Genomic DNA, 22,249 nt, shown 5'->3' on the forward strand with positions numbered 1-22,249 from the left:
GGCAGTATCGGTGCTGAGTAGCATGAGGGCTCATGACCCTAATGAGGTTTATGACCTCAATTTTATTTTTTTAAAAGATTTATTTATTTATTTGAGAGAAAGGGAGAGCATGAGCACACATGCACACTTGTGTTGGGGGGGAGGGGCAGAGGAGGGACTCTCCGGCAGACTCCATGCTGAGCGTGGAGCCTGACACAGGGCTCCTGGGACTCTCGGGGCTCTCGACCTCATCATGACCCATGAGATGACCTGCACCGAAACCAAGAGCTGGATGCTTAACTGACTGAGCCACCCAGGCACCCCTATGACTACTATTTTATTTCATTTTTTTTTTTTAAAGATTTTTATTTATTTATTTGAAGACCGAGATCACAAGTAGGCAGAAAGGGAGGCAGAGAGAGGCGGAAGCAGGCTCCCTGCTGAGCAGACAGCCTGATGCAGGGCCCAATCCCGGGACCCTGGGATCATGACTGGAGCTGAAGGCAGAGGCTTTATTTAACCCACTGAGCCACCCAGGTGCCCCTCATTTTATTTTTTATTAACAAATAATGTCTGATTTGTTTTAGGGGTGCAGGTCTGGGATTCATGTCTTACACAATTCACAGTGCTCACCACAGCACATACCCTCCCCAGTGTCCATTATACGACTACCATTTTAAAATCAGACCCCACAGCTTGGCTGTGTTTCCCTCCAAGTGCAGGGGTGAAGAAGAGTTCACTTTGACAGGGCGGGGGTTTTCCCCAGTGGGGAAGGCAAGGTGAAACGGGGCAAGGGAGCCTCTTTGTTGTAATGGTTACCTATGGGATAGGAGTGGGGCCTGGGAAATGGGCTTTCTTAACAGAACCTGTGCCAAGTGGCACTGAGCTTAGCAGCTGGGAGTGGATGACCAGGGCGTGAACCACCAGGGCCCAGCTGGAGAGCCTGTGACCCCTGTTATGCCATACTCGAGCATTTGGTAGAACTGTTACCTGAGATATTGGGGAAGGCAGGCCTCGTATTCATCCTAACTCATAACTCAGGTCTGGAGGCCGGGGGGACACAGGAACCCCCTGAGAGGCAGGACAGTACAATGCCTGCGTGGGAGGAAGCTGCAAAGGAAACAGGCTTCTCCACCATCTTGACGGATGGCCTGGGCAGGCTACTTAGCAGTCTGGGACCTTGAATTATTTTTATTTTTATTATTTTTTAAAGATTTTATTTATTTATTTGACAGAGCGAGAGCGAGAGAGAGAGAGTATGTGTGTGTGTGTGTATAAGGAGAGAGGAGAGGCAGATTCCCCACTGAACAGAGAGCCTAATGCGGGGCTCTATCCCAGGACCCTAGGATCATGACCTGAGCTGAAGGCAGACGCTTAACCCATTGAACTACCCGGGCACCCTAGGGGGCCTTGATCCCTTGTCTGTCACATAGAGGCAATTCTGACATCTCTTCCTCAGGCTGCTGGGAGGGTTGAGTGCAATGCTGCCCACAGAGTTCTTTTACAGTCCTAGACATGGACGCTGCTCAGGATGGGGACCACTGCTGAAGGCTGGCTGACAAGGCAGCTCCAAACAGATCAGAGATTCCCCACACCCAGCCCTGTAGGGAGACCGCGTGGGAGCACACAGCCTTTCTCCTCGAGTCCCACGTCCTTGCCTGCTCCTCTAACCACCAAAACACGGCAGCCCGACACTCCACATCCCCACAGGAAACAGGAAAGCAGGTTTCCCATTGGCCACAGACAGAGACAAGCCACAGTGGGATGAGCGCTTTGGCTGCTGCCATGACAACCAGCAATGGCCAGACTTCAATTAGGAAGGAGGAATAAAAGACATCCAATTAGGAGAAGAGAATAGGATTCTCTTCTTATTGAGGAATTCCCAGGGCTGAGGAAGTGCTTCAGCAGAAGAGACTGGCTTTAGAAAAGCTTTCTGCTCTAACATCCAGTGCCTCCCCTGCTCGCCAGTCTCAATCACTGTCTGAGCTGTGGGCTCCGGTGGGTCTGACATGAGTGGGCGGCGCAAGGGGACCTGCTGTAGGTTCTAACCGCTCCAGCCACTGGGTGACCCTGCAAAGTTCTGTGACCTCGCTGTTCCTCAGTTTCCTCACTGACGTAACAGTACCTGTTCCATAAGATTGCAGTGAGGGTAGAGAAAGCACACGTAGGGAGCTTAGCTCAGCACCCGCCACAGCAGGTCCCTTCAATCTAGGGATGTTATCGCATTATTGCCAATAACAGTATCAGCAACTCTATAGACGGCGATGATATTGTTCTGTACCTCAGCTGCGGAGGGGCAGGAGTGGGAAATGAGAGCCAGCAAGCATCTAGTCTGCACAGACACATCACTGTTTTACTTGCTGTGGGAAGCAGCAGCCATCGGCAGTGCTTGGGAACTTAATAAAAATGCAGAAACTCCTGCTGTCCCCGCCTGCCCCCAGTCTTGCGGAATCAGAATCTGCATTTTTAACCAGAGCCCCAGGTAACCTGTGTGCACGTTCAAGTTCCAGAAACTCTGCTTTAATCCTCCTTTAATCCTCAGAGAGCCCTCTGTGAGGTAGGCAGTGTTAGCTGGATTTTGTAGATACGAGACAGAGAATTAAGAGTCGTAGGCAACACAGCTTCATGCACAAGGGACGCGGCTTCAGTTGCAGGGCTCAGAAAGGAGCTTCCCACTTCCTCGTCCCCTGCCCCGTGTGAGTGTGAGAACGCTGTTCGCCGTCTCAGAGTTCCCTGCCTGGAACCCAGGATGAGCTTGTTTTCTCTAAGCCTCCTCCCTAAACTGCAAGGTGCACCCATCCCCAGAAAGACAGAAGGCCAGAGACAGACAGACAGAGCCCTCACCAGGCACTCCTCCAGATGGCTCCTGTCGGTGGTACAGACATCGACTCTTAAGGTCTTCTGGTGAAGGGCTGGATAGGACATGGACACCCAGAACATTTCATTGAACACGAGGGTGTCTGAGGCGTCCAGGGGCCGGGTCCGGAACAGGCAGGTGGTGCTTTCGGAGCAGGGAAGGATAGCTACGCGAATGTTCCTAGAGGGAGACAGAGGAGAGCCCAGTTCAGTCAGGCTCTGGGCTGATGTGTTGGGCTAAACGGTTGCTGCAAATCCCTCAGCAAACAGCAGCGCGGAGTCCAAGTTCTCAAGGGGTTGTGCAGGTATTCGTAAGGGAAGCAGAAAGGGCCCCCCCGATAACACATCACTCTTCCTTCTTCTGAATCCCCCAATCCCCAGAACCTCAAAGTGGCTGGAGCCTGAGGCCAACAGTGTGCAAACTTCTGTGCACAAAAGAATCAGCGAGTCTGCTTGCTGACACTCGGGAAGCCTTACACAACCGCCGGTAGGAAGGCAAAGTGCTACAGCCTCGCAGAGGGGACAATTACAGAGGCGCTGACCCCGTGACCCATTCAGCCGGCATCTGGATACTCTCCCACAGATACCCCTGCACAAGAACCAATGAGAGACGGAGCAGGTCATTCATTCTGGCTCTGTAAGAGCGGAAGACTGAAAACGACTCTGCTGTCCCATCTTGTCGTCCTTCTGTTTGGCCGGCTTTCCTCCCGCCTTTCCCCTTCCCACACATCACAGCCTCAGATGCTGGCTGGGTGCAGACGACGGAAATAGGAGCTCCTGTTGCTGTCCCAACGCGCACCGTCTAGTCAAAGGAGAAACATGTAGGCAGAGGAAATGCAATGAAATGGAGAGCCGGTGGGCCGTGGGAAGAGCCCACAGGCAAACAGGGAAGTGTCCGCTACATCATGCCCTGTAAGGTAAGAGCCATCACACCCTTCCGACAGCAGCGCAGCATCGGGCCCTGACTCCTGAGAATGGCATCTCCTTCTCCTTCTGTGTGGAATACTTGGGCTTAGAGCAGACAAAAGGGGCCATGACCACCTTCTTCATAAGGCTTCGAGTTCACAAGGGCAAGGATGTGCTCAGCACCCCATTCTTGGGCCGGCCCACGGCAGGGGCTCACAGCGTACGTGGGAAGGAACTAAAGCCGTAGAGAGTGCTTCCCTTTACAGTTAGTGAGTTCACCTTCACGCCTGAATCCACACTCACGGTACGGACGTGTGGCATGATGACGGTCATACGTATTAAACACACACGCAGCCCACTGTCGGAGCAGGACAGAGCAGGAGAGCACCCCCAGGGAAAGCCACAGAGGCTGAGAAGGTGACAGACACTGTGTCAGCGATATACTCACACTTTCTGGTCCTGCTGCAGCGGCAGAGCAGAGAGGTTACTGAGCTGGATGATTAATATTGCAAATTGCTTATTCTTCTCATCGTACCTGAAATGGAAAGGGGCATATGGAGCTTCTAGGAGTGACACATTTCTCTCTCCCTTAAGGATCACCGATGTGGCTGCTGGCTGCTCGGGGGGCTGTGGTGAGCTCAGGGGCAGAAGGCCCAGGCTTTGCTGCCATGCAGGGGTGTAGGTACAGAGCTGTCAGTCTCAACGTTTAAAGAGAAGCCAGAAGATTGCGCTATCTGAAATTTCTTGATATTTAAATGTTGGCCATTAATTTCTACTGAAAATAATATCGAGGTCATCCTACATTGAGAGAAAACCACAAGAATAACAAATCTGGGCTGCAACTCCCAGAGGGTGGAAACCTCAATGGGATGGTAAGACAAAAAGCCACAGCAACAGTGACGGAACAGACCAACATGCTAGAGGTCTCAGTCAGGGTCTGGCGTTGCCATCGGCCAGCTCCGTGGGTTGGGGCAAGTTGCAAGGTCTTCAAGACCTTATTTTTAAACTCTTTTGTAAAATGTGGAGCTGAGAAGGAGGGAGAGGGTTGGCCCCCTTTAGCTGGGAGCCCACAGCTCCTGGCAAGTCCTGCTGGTTCTGCCTTCCTCCCCGGGGCAGCCATGAAGGTCAAGGCTGGGAGGATGCTGCCCACCACCCCCACTGCATTCGTCTTCCCAGTCACTTACTTCAGGGCAATCTGAACCCGGGTTGTACCCACTGCTTCTGATTCATCACTGTCAAAAGCAGCGGCTTCTGAAGCACCCAATCTGGAAGGCAACGTAGGGAAGAAGAGGGTCAGGCTTCCCTGCAGTAACCTAGGGCCAAAACCATTTTCTAGACACGGGGTTCTCTCGGGCAGGGTGTGTCTGGGTCCTCAAAGAGGGAAGTCTGGGTCAGCTCAGACTCCCTGCAGACCCTTCCTTCCCATAGCTGCTCAGGATTTCTCTCTGGAAGGGGCTGTCCTTTCTCTAGCACTCGCCCCCTTAGCTATACGCTCCTTCGTGGCAATCACGGGACCAACACTCCCGCAAATGTGACGTGCCCCCAGCCCCAGGAGGAGCAGTGCTGTGTACACCTTCAACACAACCGGAATAGGGCTCGCGGCGGGGAAGGTGGGGTCACCTGGCCATGCCCTCCCACATACCAGAGGGGGCCCGGGCTCTGCATTCTCAGACTTCCCAAAGAAAGCCAAGACTCAGGGACCCACCTCTGCACGGAAGCCTCATACACACCACTGTCCCCGGCCACGGATTCATCTGACACAGCAGCTGAGACACAGGCCACTTTCAGGCTGCACCCCTGGGCTGTATTCATAGCTGGAGGAGGAAGGGGGAAAAAGGAAGGATGGCATGGCCGGGCTCAGAAACCAGGACACTGTCTTTGCAACATATACTCTGTCCTAAGGTGGTCCTGCCAATACCACCTCTGAACTCAACAGCAAGGTCCTGCCTTGCTTTGGGGTGTACGTTTCTGTCGTTTAACATCCCAGACTTGGAAGCCCAAGTGCCTGGGTGCACATCTCAGCTCCACCACGTACTGCTTCGCGACGCTGAGACATGGCCAGAGAGTCTGTGATTCCTTCTCTGTAAAACGGGAAAAGTAACACCTACCCTACGAGGCTGCTGGGAGGACCCAATGGGACATTCTAGAGAAGTCCTCAGTACAGAGCCTGATGCAGGAAAGCACTCGACAAAATTCAGTACCACTATCCTTACTGCAATGCTCATTCCCACCACTGTGCTGATGCCTTCTAGATCGATCCCTACGCCTCTGGGACAAAATAACAGCCCCTGGACCCTTGGGAGGGGCAAGAGGAAAACAAGGGAGGATTTTACCACTTGGCTTATTCCATCCCATTCCTCAGTCCGCTCCTTAGCCCCCTGCCCTTGACAGAGGCCCTCAAAAGTCTCCGACCCAGGGCTCCAACCAGGCACTTGGCCCATGCTGCACATTCCTTCTTCCCCTAAGTCGCAAGCACCGATGGTGAGCCAGGCCCCCTGCCAGGCTCTGAGCTATCAAGAGGGACAGGACACTTCCTGAGCTCCATGCAGTAGGGAAAACTGGGTTCAGGCCCTTCAACCCCACAGCCAGCATTCGGAGTGCCTGCTGGGTACCAGGCACCGGGGCAGCCCGGAGAAGAGACCGGCCCAGGCTGAGCGAAGGGATGGGGACAGTGAGCCTGGGGGAAGCCAAGAGACCATCTGGGTGCAGCTTTCCCAGCCCGCGCATCCCACGCCTGCTGTGGCCAGCGGAGACTTCCCGCCTTTAGACCCACGCATCTCCACCCTCCACTAAGCCACTTAAGGAGATTAATTTGTCTGCTGACTGAACAGCGGCACTAATCGCATAACCTGCTTAGTGTCAGAGCTCAGCCTGGCATCGCTCACCGCGGGGATGGCGTTTGGAGATGGCGCGAAGGAAAACCCCGTCCTGAGACATGTGCGGTCCTGGGCCCACAAGTCCCAAGGACACTCAGGGAGAAGGGGGGTCGCTCCGGCACCTTGCTGGGCCCCTTACTTGGCATGTCGCCTGCCTCTGACAGACTGTCAGGAGCTTCGGGAGCCTCCTTAGAGGTTCCACCTGCACCCGCTCCTCTCCAGGGGGCAGTTTTCTGAAGTTGGCCACCTGCTGTCGTAGGAAGCCTATTTTTATTTTTGTTTGAGAGCACTCAGCAAGACTCCCTTCCTGATGAGGGAGCCCCGGGGATCTCTCGGCTCCTCTTCTAAGGAAATGGCTGGCACTCACCCAGCGGAGCCTTTAATTAACCAGGAAATCTCATCTTCCCCCCACCTTGCTCCCACTGGCCCTTGCACTTGGATGGGTAATTCTGGGCATCGCAGCAGTCATCCTGCCTAGTCCTGGCGTCTTAAGGCTGAGATGGGTCTAGCGTCTCCCACCTGGCCTCATGAGGAGCCAGGAGGAGGAGCCCTGAGTATACAAAGCCCGCAGTCTTAGTGTGGATCTGGGCAGGTGGTCCTGGTGCCAGTCCAATTCCATCACTTCCTAGCCATGACACTGACCTTACTGGGCCCCACTTCCTTTGTAAATGAGGATAAAAATTGCACCCGTCTCACAGAGTTATTATGAGGCTTAAGTGAGTAAATACATAACAGTGACCGTATGCTGTATACCTGCATTTATACCTGCACTGGGCTCAGTTTTGACCTTCACACCAGATGGGCATGGTGGGGCCAGTAAGCACCAGAGTGTCTCAGGAGCAAACATACAGAGCCGCCTCACATCAAGAGAGGAGTGCCATGATCAAGAGGTTGGGTGCTCGGGCAGGAAAACCCAAGTTTCAATCCCTTCTTTCCCCACCTGTTGGCTAGGGGATACCACCTTTCTGAACCCGCTTCCTCATCTGTGAAATGGGCATGATAGAAATAACCTATTTCACTGTATAAAGCACATTGCCCATCACATAATATACCCCAATAAATGCTAACTATTATAATTTAATATGTAGTTGCTGCAAAAAAAAAAAAAAAAAAAAAAAAAAAGAAGAATTTCTCTCCTGACAAATCTTAGCTATATTGTCAGCATTTCTGTCTTGAAGATTCCAACTTGAATCTCAATTCATGGCAAAATGTTCTTTCCGACCCCATGCAGAATGGGAGCCAGATCATATCATTCCCCAATTCAAGCGATCATATAGGTCCCTGCCGCTATTAGGATAAAATCCTAACTCCCTAGCATGGCCCGCTGGGCCTCAAATGACCCAGACTCTGCCTGATTCTCTGGTTTGCTGGCGACCTCTAAACGCTGGCCTCAGAGGTTTTGCTCCTGCTTTTCCCAAGGCTGGCTCCTTCTCACTCTTCAACTCAAATGTCCCCGTCCTTTAATGTCGCCCAGTCTGAATGTGCAGACCCTCCCCAACCGGAATGGCCCCACCGCATCCCATTTATTTTCCTTCTAGGGCTTTCATTGGTCTGACAGACCAATCTGACTTTCTGTGCCTTCATTTCACATGAACTTCCTGGGGACAGGGACCTTGAGCTTGCCTGCCCTTAACGCTGTATTCTTGTGACTAATCCTGTGCCTGGCACATGGCCTATCTGTTGAACAAATGAAGGAACCTGTGTACAACCATGAGCACAAGACCTGGCATTTAGTTTTAACAGATACTTAATATCTGTTGAGAGAAGGAGTCCACCACGGAAAACCCCCTTAGCCCAGGACCCAGAACACAGTAAGCTCCTAAAAAGTGCCTACTGAATGACTAAATCAATTGATAGAGATGTGAAGGCTGGGCACACAGAAAGCAGTCAGTGAATGACCACAATTATCACTGGGATCTGTGCTCAGGCCTGAATGCAGGTCCTACCCTCCTCCCTCCCTGTGGTCCCCCTTCTGGATATGATGCTCTCTCTACCTTGGCCCAGTGGTTTGCCTTCCGTTCCTGGTTCGTCCAGCTGGTACCTCTCCCGGGTGCTGCTGCCGAGGCTCAGTTCACAGAGAGTGGTACTCAGCTCTGGGTCTTCAAACTCCAGAGGGCTCAGGAAAGCGTCTCCAGTCAGGAGGGGGTCAGCAATGAGAGGGGAGCAGGGCGGGGACGGAGAGGAGAGGGAGGAGCGGGGGGACAGGGAGGTCATGGACTTCGGGGTGCCAGACAGGGAGCGCAGGGCCTGCAGGCGGCTGCCCCCCTCTGCCTTCTGGGTCTTGGCCACCTCGTCCTCATGGATGGTGGTGATGCAGCCTGAGGGCCGGAAGCCCGTGGCCCCCTCCAGGATCAGAAACTCCACCTTGCTCTGCAGCTCTGAGTCCAGTGGCTCGAAGGGGTCATAGTAGAGGTCAGTGAAGCTGGCTGAGGTGGAGGAGTCCAGGCTGGAGGCGGCCAGGGAGCCCCGGCTGGATGTGAGGGACCCAGGGCTGCTGCCTGAGGACAGGGACTGCATGCTGCTTGAGAGGCTGGGGGCAGGGAGAAAAGAGAAGGTGAGTAACGCAGAACCGAGTGGGCCATCTGGAACCTCCTTCCTGGCTCGGAAGAGCACTATGGCCACTTACATCACCATTTTTGTTAGACCCTCTTGACAGTCTCAGGGGAGACCCTGCACCCCCATTTCACCAAAGAGGACACCCTCAGAAGCCCACATAATCAGAAAGTGCCAGAGCTGGGATTCAGACCCAAGTCAGCTGCCTTAGAGGTCTACCTTTTCTTGTCTCCCAAACCTCCACTGGCCCTAGTCCATTTTCACACTTTTCCCTGTATGAATCCATCCCTATTTCTTGATAGTTTTCCTCAGATAAACTCGGTCATTACTCATCAATATGTTTATCTTAAAAAAAAAACTTTCTATCCTAAGTGTGATTGGAAAAGCAGCATCACTTACTGCAAATAGAAGGCAAGCATTACACATCTCTGATGGAACAAAATGTTATTAAATCCCAGCGATGCGCTGCTGCCCACCAAGGCCCAGGTCTGAGGCCCGTGTTCCGTGTGTCGGGAAAGCGGGTGGGCAGGTATTTGAGACGTCAGTGAGACACACAATGAGGGCCTGCTCCTTGGTGCTGGCAGAAGGACTGAGGGCGCCACAGTCCAGAGAGCTGGAGGACCCAGCCCCTGGCCACGCCGGGCCCAACCCAAGCCCACCAGCCTGACCAGCGGCCTGCAGTGCTTTGAAATGCCCACACTCAAGCCGTGGAGCACACTGGAAGGGCAGAGCCCAGCTGTGCGGCCACACTCACGCCTGCCACTCACCTTTTCAGCTGGGAGTGCAGCGCTGCGACTTGTCGGGTGGCTTCCTCCAGCTCTCTCACCAGCTGGTTCCTCTTACTGTTCAATTTTAACCTGAAGGGATAGAGGGCATGAGTGGGGAGCCCCAGGAGATCCAGCCTCTGTCTGCCTGAACGAGGAATCGTAGGCAGGTACTTGCGGAGATGTACACAGACCCACAGTCATTTATTTACACAAGAATCTTCCGGAAGCATTTTACCACGTTTTTGGAGACAGGGCCTCTGCATACGACCCTCTAGTCATGGCTATACTCATCACCTACTACATGCCAGGGGCTGTGCTAGGAAACGTCTAACGCAGCCTTAATCCATCTGCACAATAATCCTGCACAGCAAAAATGGCTTTAGCACTTCACATATGAGGAAACTGAGGCTCTTAGAGTTCAATAATTTACTTCAATCTAGAGAATTAGTAGCAGAATTAGAATTCTACCCAATCATCCCTCCCTCTCTTTCTCCCCCTTCCTTCCCATCCATTGGCCCCTAGCCACCAGCCAGTATCTGCTGAGTACCTGCCTCATACCAGAAACTGTCGTTGGCACTAGGGATAAAGATGTTGTTGGCACTAGGGATAAAGATGTGAGCGACACGGAACTAGTTTCTACTCTTATGGAGCTTACATTCTGCTGAGGGGTGGGGGACAAATATTAAGAGAATACTCAGATCTCTAGTAGATACTAGAGGTTAGCATGCTGTGTGTCAAGGTTTATGAGGAAAAAGTATAGAATGGCAGAAAAGAATGCAGGAGAGACCCAATTGAGACTGGCAGGTGGGCCTTTTTGAGCAGATGACTGTGTGGCTGGGCCTGTTGGTAGATCTATGCTCTCCTCCGCTCCCTGGGCCCACAGCCAGACGCCTTCACAGCTTCCCGGGCAGCTGGGTGGGTGGAACGTGGGACAGGGTTTCAGACAACAGGATGTGAGTGAGGAAGGCGCATCAGGCTGACGTGATAAAGTTGGTGGATCTTCCCCCCAGCCGCCCGGAGGGCTCTAAGAAGGGAGGTGGGACGAGCTTGGGTCCTGACGGTCCTGAAAGACCAAACACATGGAAGCCTGCCTGTCAGCCACGCATATTTGACTGGACGCTATGCAGGCAAGACCCAAGCTTCTGCTGCATTAAACCATGGAGATTTGGGGGTTGTTTCTTGCAGCAGTTGACCTGCTGACTAGTAGAGACATTTAAGCTGATAGGAAGGATGGACAGGAGGTGGTCAGGAAGAGTTCAGGGGAAAGAACATTCCAAGCAGGGAATCACAGCAGGGAACTCTTTCATGTTAAGGTCACCATGGCTGCCGTGAGGAAAAGGGGTAGGAGGCTGTGGATGGGAGGCAGGGACAAGACGTTGGGGTGGCTACGATGGTGTGATTGAGAAGGCGTGGGTCAGGGTGACACTGGAGTGGACAGAGAAAGGTCACGGGCTGGATGAGGGGAAAGGCTGAGGGAGTTAAGAGGAAGACTGTGAGGTACCTGCCACTAGCAACTGAACAGATCTGAGATGGCTCCTGCGGAGATGGGAAGGTGAGGCACGGGGCAGCCCAGGGGAAGAGAAGAGTTCTCTTATGGATGTGTGGGCACAAACGCCAAACAGCTGGGCTGTTGTGAAGGTGGGGAGGCCCCAACACATGGGTCACCACGCAGAAGAAAGGACCGTCTGCTATGGATTAGACTATGTCCCCCTGCCCCAGAATTCATATCCTCAGGTCTTAATGACCCACTCCCTCAAAATGGGATTATATTTGGAGAAAAGAATTTCAAGGACTTAAGGTTAAAATGAGGTCATATTGATGGGTCCTAATCCAACACGACCCAAGTTCTTATAAAAGGAGATTAGGACACAGACTCTGCATACAGAGCAGACCAAGCGAAGACATAGCAGACGTTCGTGTGTGGATGACCATCATCAAGCTAAGGAGAGAAACTTCCAGAGAAACAATTCTGGCAGCACTTCGGTCTTGGACTTCAGGCTCTGGAACTGTGAGAGAATACATTTCTTCTATTGAAGTCCCTGGTTTTATGGCACTCTGGTTTGACAGCCCTGACAAACGAATGCACCGCCATCGGGTAAAATATAATGGGGGAAAAGGAAGGGGCCAGCACTAAGCTCTGAGTATCTACAGCACCACATGGTTGAACAGATTGGCAATAGCAGGCAAAGGAGCCCAAGAGAGTGGGCCCAGAGAGTCCAGAGAAGGGGCAGGTGAGTGTGGTGCAGTGTCCTGGATGGAACATGGGAGCAAAGATCTGCACGGAGGAATGGCTGAAAGCAGGTACGAAAGACCTCCCTGGAAGCAAAATCCTTGCTTTTAGAAGAACCTGAAATCCCACATGGAGGGCAGTTTGGGTGGGCTCTAGGGAGGGTGCTGGCCCCTGGAACGGCCCCCTCCAACCACTGGAGTGAGCCCCGCCCAAGGTCCCAGCATCTGACTGAGGAGGGGCTCCATCAGGCAAGGTTGTGCCCTCACAAACTCAGGGCATGGGCTGCCCTCAAGGAGCCACTATTTAGGGTTCTCAGTGTGTGGTCCGCCAACCTCCTAGAGCGGAAAGGGAGGTGTTCTAATTAAATGCTCCTTCTTGGGTCCTACTTTGATCAACTGAATCAGAAGGTCTGGGGCAGGGCCCATGCATCTGTATCTCTGAGGGCTCGCAGGTGGTTTTGGGCACACGGAGCTGCTGCACCAGTGTGTCCTGCTCTTCCAGTCTCTTCCCAAGCTCCCGCAGTATTTGCTGCAAGGACCACTTTCTCCCAGGGGAGGGAGGCGAAATTCCTTCTCTCTGCTGAAAGATCTGTCTGCTCTATGTCCCACAGACAGACATGTTCCACTGTGGGGCTCATATCCCCTTAAGCCCCTTGCTAGAAGGACTGACTGACCCAGTCCAGGCTAGGGCCTGGGAGAAAGAGTTCCTTCTCATGGAAAAACCTAACCACACTGGAACCTCCACCAACACACCGAGACCTACAACACAGGCTCTGCAATGAAGACCAGAACTTGCTCTGCACAACTCAGCAAGGTGGTGAGGGACTTGGCCTGGGTCTCGGCCGCTTCGATCCCTGGTGCTGTTCTTCCAGAGTCCCGCCTGGGGCTGGCGGGGCAGGCAGCGGGCCAGCAGATGGAGCCCACTGTGCACAAAACCCTTGACCCAACAAAACGAAGAGGGCTGTGGAGTCTCCTGACTCTCCTTCAGAGCAGAGGCCTGAAAGGCTGTGGGGTTGCAGGGCCAATAAACAGCTGGGGCTCACCATTTCCACCTTCCTTTTCGTGTTCTTTGGGAGAAATGTCACGGAGATGTGTTCTGGGAGACAATACAGGTTCCATTGGAGCCCCGCCAGGATGCTAAGGGGACCGGGAATCGGGGGCCCTCAACTTCCTGAATGTGGGGGAGTAGCCACCTGGAGCAATACACAGGTGCTGGGCCCTCCTCCGGGGGCGCTAGGCTTGGTGGGCCGTATGGCACTTGCGTGTGATGCCTAGCACATGCTGGGAAGCCACGAATGCACCCAGCATGGAAGTAAGAAGAGGATCCAGAAGGTGGAGGTGGAACCCCCACAAGCTGTAGCTCCATACCTGGGGTCCTGGCTCACAATCAAGGGCTTGGGCTGCATTTCAGACTGGGGAACTGGTCCCTGGGGACAGGCCAAGGGTGTCCGTGCTCTACCCAGCCCCCTGTGTGTGATGCAGAGCAGCTCTCAGAAGTGGTGCTGGGGGGCTCACGGAAAGGCAGCGTGGAAGCAGGGAGGTAGGACGTGGGGTGCTGAGGTGTCTGTGACTGAGGTCTGGCAGGCCTGTGGGGTGCTTCCTGGATGAGTCTATTCCTGTCCTCAAAGGCCCCAGGAGTGGAGCAGCTGATGTGTGAGGGTGAGGAGTCTGACTCTCCCAGCCTGAGAGAGAGAGAGAGAGAGAAAGAGAGAGAAAGACAGGAGAGAGGAACAGGAAAAACAATGGGAGAGAAAGAGACCTAGAGAGAGAACCCCAGAGTCCGGGGCATGAACGCAGACAAACACGGGAGCAGAGCGAACGACTGTAGGCGTGGACAAACGACGGCCGGGCCGGCGTCTCCTCTCTCTTCTGTCGCAGCCATCAGCACTGCGCTCTGACGTGCCCACTTCTACGAGGCCGCGCAGAGGCCGCTCACCTCGATCCATCTGGCCCCCTGCGAGGTGCAGCTGGGGCTCATGCAGGGCTAGGGTAGGATCGAGTCAGGGGCTGTTGAGCTCAGAAGCCTCCCTGAAGGTATCTCAGGGCCCGTCACGAGGGGACACAGAGAGCGTGCCCCCCGGCACCTAAGGCGCCTGGCCTGCTTCCACGGGGGTGCAGGCCGCCTCACCTGCTTTATCAACCGGGCTTCTGCCTCTCAACTCCCTTGTTCATCCCTGTCCCTAGACACACACACACACACACACATTTGAAAATCGCCTCCTTCACTTCGAAGCTCCTAAAGGGCAGGGACTTTGCTCAAAGTCTGCTGCCAAAACACGTGAAAATAACCAGGATAGATTTTAAAGGCACTGGGACAGGGACTGCCACTTAATAGTTTCTGAATTCTCCAAACTGCCTTACACGGAGAATACACGCATCATAATGTTTTGCAAATAAATGAACCAAGGATGGGCCAATGGACAGAATGAATGAATGAATAAGACCTAAGGACTGCAGGGCCTACTCTCCACACAGGGCTGTGCTCTGTGCATTGTGGGTGTGGAGCCTGGGGGGACTCTGAAGGAAATAAAGTCTGTTATCCAGAGAACACAGATCAGTGGCTTTTGAGCTAAAACACACCCAAAGATGAAGATGATTTGGCCTTCACAATATTTTTAAAAGTTACTGGACTAGTTGCCAGGGGTTAAAAGTTAAAAAATGCAAACAACTCTTTTCTTGAAGTATGGGGACCTCTGGCCACCCAAGGCGCGAATTCCCACCTGCTAGAGGTGGGAGTCAGCACCCACTTGAGGCAAGTGGGGTCTACGCACGCCAGCCTGACCCAGTCTGCCTCCAGGAAGGCCTCCAGCATTGATACTGCCTGCCTGGCCCCTAGAAACATCTCACTTTGCATCCCCATCTAAACTAGTGTTTTGCAAAGTGCAAAGTGCAACCCCTCAGCCTGAGGTGACATCAGCTTGGTGGGTCGTGACCGTCACGAGAAGAAACGCAATGTAAGAGAGACAGTCTCAGAGGCTACAACACAGAGAAAGAGTACGCACGATTTTGTGAAACTTCTGCATCACAGAGTCACACGTCACAAAGTTGCCTAGTGACTGGTCTCCCTTACATAGGGTTATGCGGCTGACCTTAGTCATAACATAACTTCTGAAAACCCGTACCTGAGCAGACATTTCGGTACTGGGATTCCCTGTGCGAACTCCCAGGGAGCTGGCCTTCTAGACAGTGAATCATTTTCCCCAACTGGCTACTTCAGAGAGCTGTGGGATCTCTACACTGGGCGTTCCTAGGCCAGAGCCCTAGTGTCCCAGGTGGCCTCCCTCGCCCCTCCCCCTGCCTGGGCTGGAGGACAGACTGGCAGCGAGGGCAGGGTCCCATGCCCGCTCCTGGCCCCAGCCCAGCGGTACCTCTCCGTCAGGGCCTTGCTCTGCGTGTCCCGAGCTGCCTGAAGATCCTTCTCCAGCCGCTTCCGGGCCATCTCCAGTTGCTCTACCTCCCCCTGGGTCCACTTTCGTGGGCTGACGAAGCGCATCTCCTTCAGCAGCTCCTCCTTCTCGTTGATGAGGATCAGCCGGTCCCTTTCCGAGTCCAGCACTCCTGGCCAGGCCTCGCTATCAAGCTTGGCCAGTTGGATCTTCAGGTTGGCGATCCTGTGGGCGGAGAGGCGAGTGTGACGGGTGTGCCCCGGGGCACTGCGGGAGCAGGGTCACAGGCTGTGTTTCCAAGGTTATGTACACGGAGCCGTGACAGCCTCTGAGCCATCTCTGGTGGTGACTGTCTTCACTGGACCAGCATGTCCTCTCAAGGAACCTATTTTTATCTAGCAAACACATGTGGTGCCTCCCCTGTGCCAAAAATGAGTAGGCTCTGCAGGGGTGGGGAGGAGATGTCAATAAGGCAATGTCCTTGCCCTGAGGGACACGAGCCTGGTAGAACAGAGAGCAGAGAGCTGGATTCATCACCAGGTGATAGGCTCCTACCGCCAGCTATGGGACCTTGGGCAAGTCGCTTCGTGTCTCTGAGGGAAATAACGAAAACTCCTTTGTCATATGGCTGTGGTGGGAGGCTTTAGACATATACTAGGAACTTGCAAAGCCCAGTGTTTGGCACGGAGTGAGCACTCAAATGAATGCATCTGCTGCCGCCGTTTTATTACCTGGTTTGACAACTTACTAGGTGTATAATGTTGGGCGAACTCCCTGAGCCTTGCTCTGAAAATGAGCCACTAACGAATCCAGAGGAGCTGGCACAGGACAGGTGCTCAGCCACCGGCCGCGGGGAGCCCACTGCTATGACAGTGCACTCTGCAGTTGCTCACTGGGCGTTCCCAGTCCAGAGACTGGGGTCAGAGGCCTTGAGCCGGAGAGTCTTAGATCATTGGTAATGTGAGTTTCCAGCACACGGCCTGGTATACCGCAGGCACTTATGAACCTCTTTGAGATGCAGTCTCCTCACTGCAGGTGAGGTCAGTACTGTCAGTACTGACCCCACTGTAAGGTGGGGTCAGTAATGGAACCCACAAGGTGGGTTATGAGAACCGAATGAAAACTCACCACCCAGAGCTCTTTATATGTTGCCAAGTGCTGGACAGAAATAAAGTTATCTTTGGACCAAAATGAGATTCACAATGTAACTAAGAGGAGTGCTACAAAGATCTCAAAGAGATCCTGACCTAATCCTTTTGGATTCAGCCTTCGCAAAGGCTTTCGGCATCACACTGTTGCCCCACCCAACCCCTACAGTGTGGATAAGACATGGCAGTGAGGCTGTGGGACAGAGGGCCATAGGGGACCTGGCTCACTGAAGCCTGCATGGCATAAACACGGCTGGGACTTGATGTGTGCCCAGGCCTCTGGACTCTCAGTTCGATCTTACCTGCAGATGTGCGGCCCAACCTTTCATTTATAGAAACGTTGCTGGGGACAAAATCTCCACACCGTGTCGTGAAAATTCCAGGCAGACACACACATCTGGGTTTGCTCATTCCCAGCCAAGTGCCTCAGAGGAATTCTTGGAATTGATTAATTTATATGCCACATTCACAAAGAGAGTAATCTGGGACAACTTTGTAGCTTTTGCCTCTCTGAGGATGGAGTGGTCTGGGCAGGTCTGGCAGGGGCTCCATTAGGGATGGTACGCTGAAGGGGTGATGGATGCTTCATGCTTACATGTACTTTCTAGTGGAGCTTTCCCTTGTGCTCCTTAACCTTTGGGCCACCCACCTTTTTGTGGATCTGATGAAAAGCACTAGACTCGCTCTGCAGAAATGCACACATGACAAAACTTAGTGTGCAGACTTTTCATTACAGCCACCTGCCATCCCTTCTTCAAGCCCTGCAGCCTCTGCTTTCCAACCAGTGGGCCGCTCTGTCCTTGACACTTAAACTACCTCTGGGTGAAAAGGGGGTTTGAAACTGGGTAATGGCACATGAGCCAGGAAGCTCTGCGATTAGAAGTTTAATGGTTCAACCCCAGAGGGAAGACTGCAGTGCTTGGGTCTCTCCAGAACTGATCCTTTAAGATAGGCATTACTGTAGGCTAGAATGGATCCAGGGTTCAGAGTGGTCCCCTTCAGAGGGGACAAGGGGCTGTCCAAATGCAGAAGTCTTACTGTTTTGCTGGGCCTCTAGGGGGAGCTGAAATAATGCACAGTGTGTTTTCTCTACCTGATTAGGATCCAATTTCTCCTCCTCTGTTAACAATACTCCACATTTTCTTTGGGAAGTCACTCCTCCCATACTTAAGCCATTTGGTTCCCACAAAGCTGATCTCAATCCCCTTCCCAGAGTTAAGCACATGACCCATGCCTGGACCTTCAGAGAATTCTAATTCCTCCAACTCTGCAACAATGATTGGTTCACCAGGAAAAGCCAGGGAGCCTCAAACTAAAAACCCAACGAATCTCTGAGGTTGCTACCCTGATAGTATATAACTCTAGAATTACTGGGGGTCACCTTTACATTTTGTTAGGGAAGTCTGTCAACACAAAGGCAAGCAGGGTGGACAGGGGAGAAACTAAGTCTACATAACATGATTTGAATCCCTAGATCCAGCTGTGCCTGAAGGTGGTTTATCCTACAACTTTGGAATTCAATAAGCCAACAAATTCCCTTTTCCGCTTCTTCTAGTTTCTGTAGGATTTCTGTCACTGCTGCGAAGGGTTCTGCTGCTCACACAGAGTTGGCAGAGGGGCAGAGATGGGTGCTCCCATACTCTGTGTGGCCTGGTGTCAAATGTCCGTGGGCCATGTAGCATGTGGATGTGATGTGCCTGGCTTCAATCACCCCCACACTCTGTGGGTTCCTTCCCAGGAAGGTTGGCTCTGTGCTTAAGAAGATTGCAGACTGGGAGCCAGATTCTTCAGAGTTCAGAATCTGACTCCATCATCTTGAGAAGTCCTACAACATCTTAGACCTTACCTTTCTCTTCTCTACCATGGAGATAATACAAACCACGCTATAAGGTTGTTCTTAAAATTCAGTGAGATGATACACATAAAGATGCTTTACTATAACACCTGGGGTGCCTAACGGATGCTCCAAAAATAACACCTTTGCTTACGGTCTTAATTTTATTTGTGGCGGTGGATCCCAACTGGGGTCTACACGGTTTGTGAGCACTGCTGGCTCCTCGTTGGGCAGGAGACACTATAGTGCTCAGGATCCAGGGTCTGTTTTAGGATCCCTAAAACCTCCACTGTGCTCCTTCAAACCAGGCTACTCAGGATCACTGGAAAACCCTGATTACAGAAACCGAGCCGAGTAAGTGGAAAGAGAACAAGGCTCTGAGGTTTCACAGATCTGGGTTCAAAGTACAGTGCCACTTTTTACCTAGTTAAGTGTCTCTGGCTCGGTCATTTCTTCTCTGAGCTTCAGAGAGGGTTAAAATATAAAGATCGTAATCCTTATCATCCTGATCGTGGAGGATTAAAGAGGAGGAGGTGTGTGAAGAGTCAGGCAAGGAGCAGACACTATGCAATGGTGGTTGTCATCACTGGAGCCATCCCGTCCCCAGCCCCTAATTACCTTCTCTTAGCCTCTTCGTATCGAAGGCGCAATCTGACCTTCTCTGCCAACTGATTGTTGCTGCTCGTGGCAAACTGGGGGAAAGAACAAAGTCGGGAATTATAGGGCCATTGTGGCCGGTGCGGAGTTGGATTTCAAGAGCTCATGAGAGACTTGACAGCTTGCGTGGGAAGTAACTAAGAATAGCCCCCAATTACTGAGTTGGCTGTGTGATAGCAGGGAAGCTAGTCAGGCAGACACTTTCCTTCCTACAGGCTGTGGGAAGACCCCCAAATTCAGACATCCATCACTTCCAGTAGAGAAGCCGAGCGCCTAGAATATCATCTTGCAGCCCCGAATGGCTTGGAGCCCATTCAAGCCCCAGCAGCATGGAGGACAGCTGGTCAGAAGGAAACAGGGGCAACCAATATACAAGAAAGATATCCTGGGCGAGATGGGGAGGGGCCCAGCTGAAAACTCAGGGAGGCTGCAGGCAGGACTGAAACACTCAGTGACTGAGAAGAAGGTCCTGGAACTGGCAGGGAGGCCTACAGTGGCTTGGAGCTGAAGACCTGGGCAGCATGGAGAGGGAGGGCAGAGCCCACTGGCCGCATCATTCTGTCAAGAATGGCAGGAAGCTCCAGGGCTCACCCAAGCAGACATGGACAGAGCTTCTCCTCCCAAATGGGGACACAGCACAAGTAACCAGAGAAGAACAGCATTTAGCCACGAGGCTGGGAGGTGGGTCTGTGCGATGTCACCTGCTCTAGGAAAACAACAGTTCTCCTAACGATCCAGATGGCCGTGGGTCAGTCCTGCTCTAAAACTTCCATGGAGTAAATCCGGAAGGCACTCACACTATTTACTCCTGTGACCAGCCTGAGCTTTCGAAGAGAGCTGTCTGAAAGCCGCATGTAATGTTTCGGGACAAACAGAGGGAAGATATCACCTGCTTTATAGCTGGTGAAAGAAAAACAGAATGGTGATACAAATCTGTAAAAAGGGAGCCCGAGAGAGACCCTGGTCCTTCAGACCTGCTTTCTGTGCAACATCTGGAGATGCAAGCACGTGGACAGGCAACAACCAGGACCATGGAGTCGGCACTGGTTTTTCCTCACACTGTCACCTCATGTCATCCTGGGGCCAAGAGGTCTGCAAGAGAAGAGAGCTCCAGGAGGCTGAGTTAACAGCCAGGCCCACAGAGAGACACCAGTCCACACCTCAGGTGAGAAACAACAAGGTGGTGGCCCTCTACAGCCGCCTCCTGGACGCACGGCCTACTCACACTTCCCGAGATGTCCGTCTGGGAGCTCACATCCAGGTACTGTTTCGGCAGCGGGAAACCCGAACTTTCCAGAGAGCTGCTGCTGGACCACAGGTCAGAGTGGGACCCTCTCTCCGTGCGGAAGCCATCCTTCAGCATGGCGAGGCTCTGAAGAGGGAGGGCAGGGTTAGCAACACAACTGCCTGGGAGGGAGCTCTGGTCTGTCCCCCTCCATGTGCTCTCCTCCCCGCCTTGCGTCATTCAGTAGGAAGCCACGCTCGTTCCGGGAAGGTAAGTAAAGAGCTAGCAGCAAGCGGGTAGTTGCTCGATGCCGGGGCTTTTCCCTGGGAGACACCGGTATGGACCCTGGCTCTGGAGCCACATGGCCTGACCTGGAATCCCTGCACTGCTACCTCCCAGCTGGGTGACCTGAGCTAGTTGATGAAGCACTCTGTGCCTCAGTTTCCTCTTCTGAAAAACAGGAAGAATCACAGGTCTGAGGTCATGGTACTATCAAACTGATTTAAAGAGGTGACCAGGCTAAGGTACAGGTAGTACAGCTGATTCTTACTACCTGTCAGCTTTACCACCAGCTTACTGAATCCTGACATCGGTCTTGTGAGAAATGACTGAAGAGTAGCCCCATTTTTGATAAGGGAGTTTTTCCACGGAAAGGCTGGCAAATGACAGAGGACGATTTGGCCTGGTCTGTCTGACGGAAGACTTAGCACTCTTAATTGCTAATTACAATAGGAACACGGCTCCCTGTCAACCAGGGCCTGGATGTTTTCATTGGGCTGCTGCCCTGGGCAAGAGCTTCAAGATCATTCTCTGTCAGAGACCGTAAAGCTCCCTTCACGAAAAGGATAAAGCTTCATGTAAAGCTTCCTTCACGATAAAGGAGCCTGACTCCTAATCTGCCAATGGGAACACAAACACACCCAGTATCTCAGAGGTCAGGGTGGCTCCTGTGAGGGGAGGTGGAGTGTCCAGGGATTAAAAGAACAGGCTTCTGAGTCCAGGTTCAAATCCTGGCTCTACCCCTGACTCTGAGCTGTCCCGTTCGTTGTTAGCTGTGAGAAGGGGTGAACTAGGGCTAGTGTAAGAGACGAGTGAGGCACAAAGCGTGCAAAGTGCCCAGCATATGAAATCACACTGACTCTCATTTGTTCAGTCCTCAGCACAGACAACAGGTGATGAAATACTTAGGAAGATGTTACATTTTGATGTTGGGGCTATCGACGTCGAAACCACCTCCCCATCTGGTCCTTTGAGAAGGAAGCCAGGTGGCCAGAGTGAGTGGCGAGGACATGACCTTTGGACCGAAGCAGCCGGCTGCTGTTGCAACTCTGCCAGCTCTGTGACCTTACACAAGTCACCTAATGCTTCTGAACCTCCTTTCCCTACTCTATGAGACTGGAAGGGCAAGAAAACGAGCGACTGTGCAGCATGCAGAAACACCGTGAGTCCTGGCAAGGAGAGGCGCTCGGGAGAAATCGACGTGGGACCCCCCCGCCCCCACCCCAGCCCGCCGCTGATCCCTGGAACTCTCGTACCTTAATGAGATCTTGCTTTTCTTTTTCTCCACAAGTGATGGCCTTTTTGATGGCTTTTGTTTCTCTCAAGACGGCCTGAGCTTCATCCAATTTGTAGCTGCCCTGAGCATCAGACATTTTCTTATCGATTCTAGGAAACAGTCAATGGGGGAAGGTCAAACAAAGACAGGGTGAGGGATGGAGTCTGAGTCTCCCCAGGGCAAAAGCAGACGATGGACTTCAGTCCTGTGAGAAGGCTCCTCTCTGTCCTGCACACCCGCCCTCCCCAGGTCCTGCCTGTGGGATGAGGCACAGCAGG

At 52.8% G+C, this 22,249-nt stretch overlaps 1 protein-coding gene across 3 annotated transcripts in view; it reads right to left on the reverse strand.

Annotated features, from left to right (window-relative positions):
• WWC1 (WW and C2 domain containing 1) overlaps positions 1-22,249 on the reverse strand; it is a 152,177-nt gene that overhangs the window by 29,555 nt on the left and 100,373 nt on the right. For all 3 annotated transcript variants that reach the window (XM_045075627.1, XM_045075626.1, XM_045075628.1), the window contains 10 exons: positions 21,952-22,081; positions 20,417-20,563; positions 19,153-19,226; positions 15,535-15,777; positions 9,938-10,027; positions 8,612-9,147; positions 5,447-5,555; positions 4,926-5,006; positions 4,190-4,276; positions 2,824-3,016 (listed from right to left, as the gene is read on the reverse strand). In XM_045075627.1, coding sequence (XP_044931562.1) covers positions 2,824-3,016; positions 4,190-4,276; positions 4,926-5,006; positions 5,447-5,555; positions 8,612-9,147; positions 9,938-10,027; positions 15,535-15,777; positions 19,153-19,226; positions 20,417-20,563; positions 21,952-22,081 — 1,690 coding nt within the window. The remainder of the gene's footprint in view (positions 1-2,823; positions 3,017-4,189; positions 4,277-4,925; positions 5,007-5,446; positions 5,556-8,611; positions 9,148-9,937; positions 10,028-15,534; positions 15,778-19,152; positions 19,227-20,416; positions 20,564-21,951; positions 22,082-22,249) is intronic.

Source organism: Mustela putorius, unplaced genomic scaffold (genome assembly GCF_011764305.1).
Source record: "Mustela putorius furo isolate JIRA1106 unplaced genomic scaffold, ASM1176430v1.1 tig00000145_pilon_pilon_pilon, whole genome shotgun sequence".
Taxonomy (NCBI): Eukaryota; Metazoa; Chordata; class Mammalia; order Carnivora; family Mustelidae; genus Mustela; species Mustela putorius.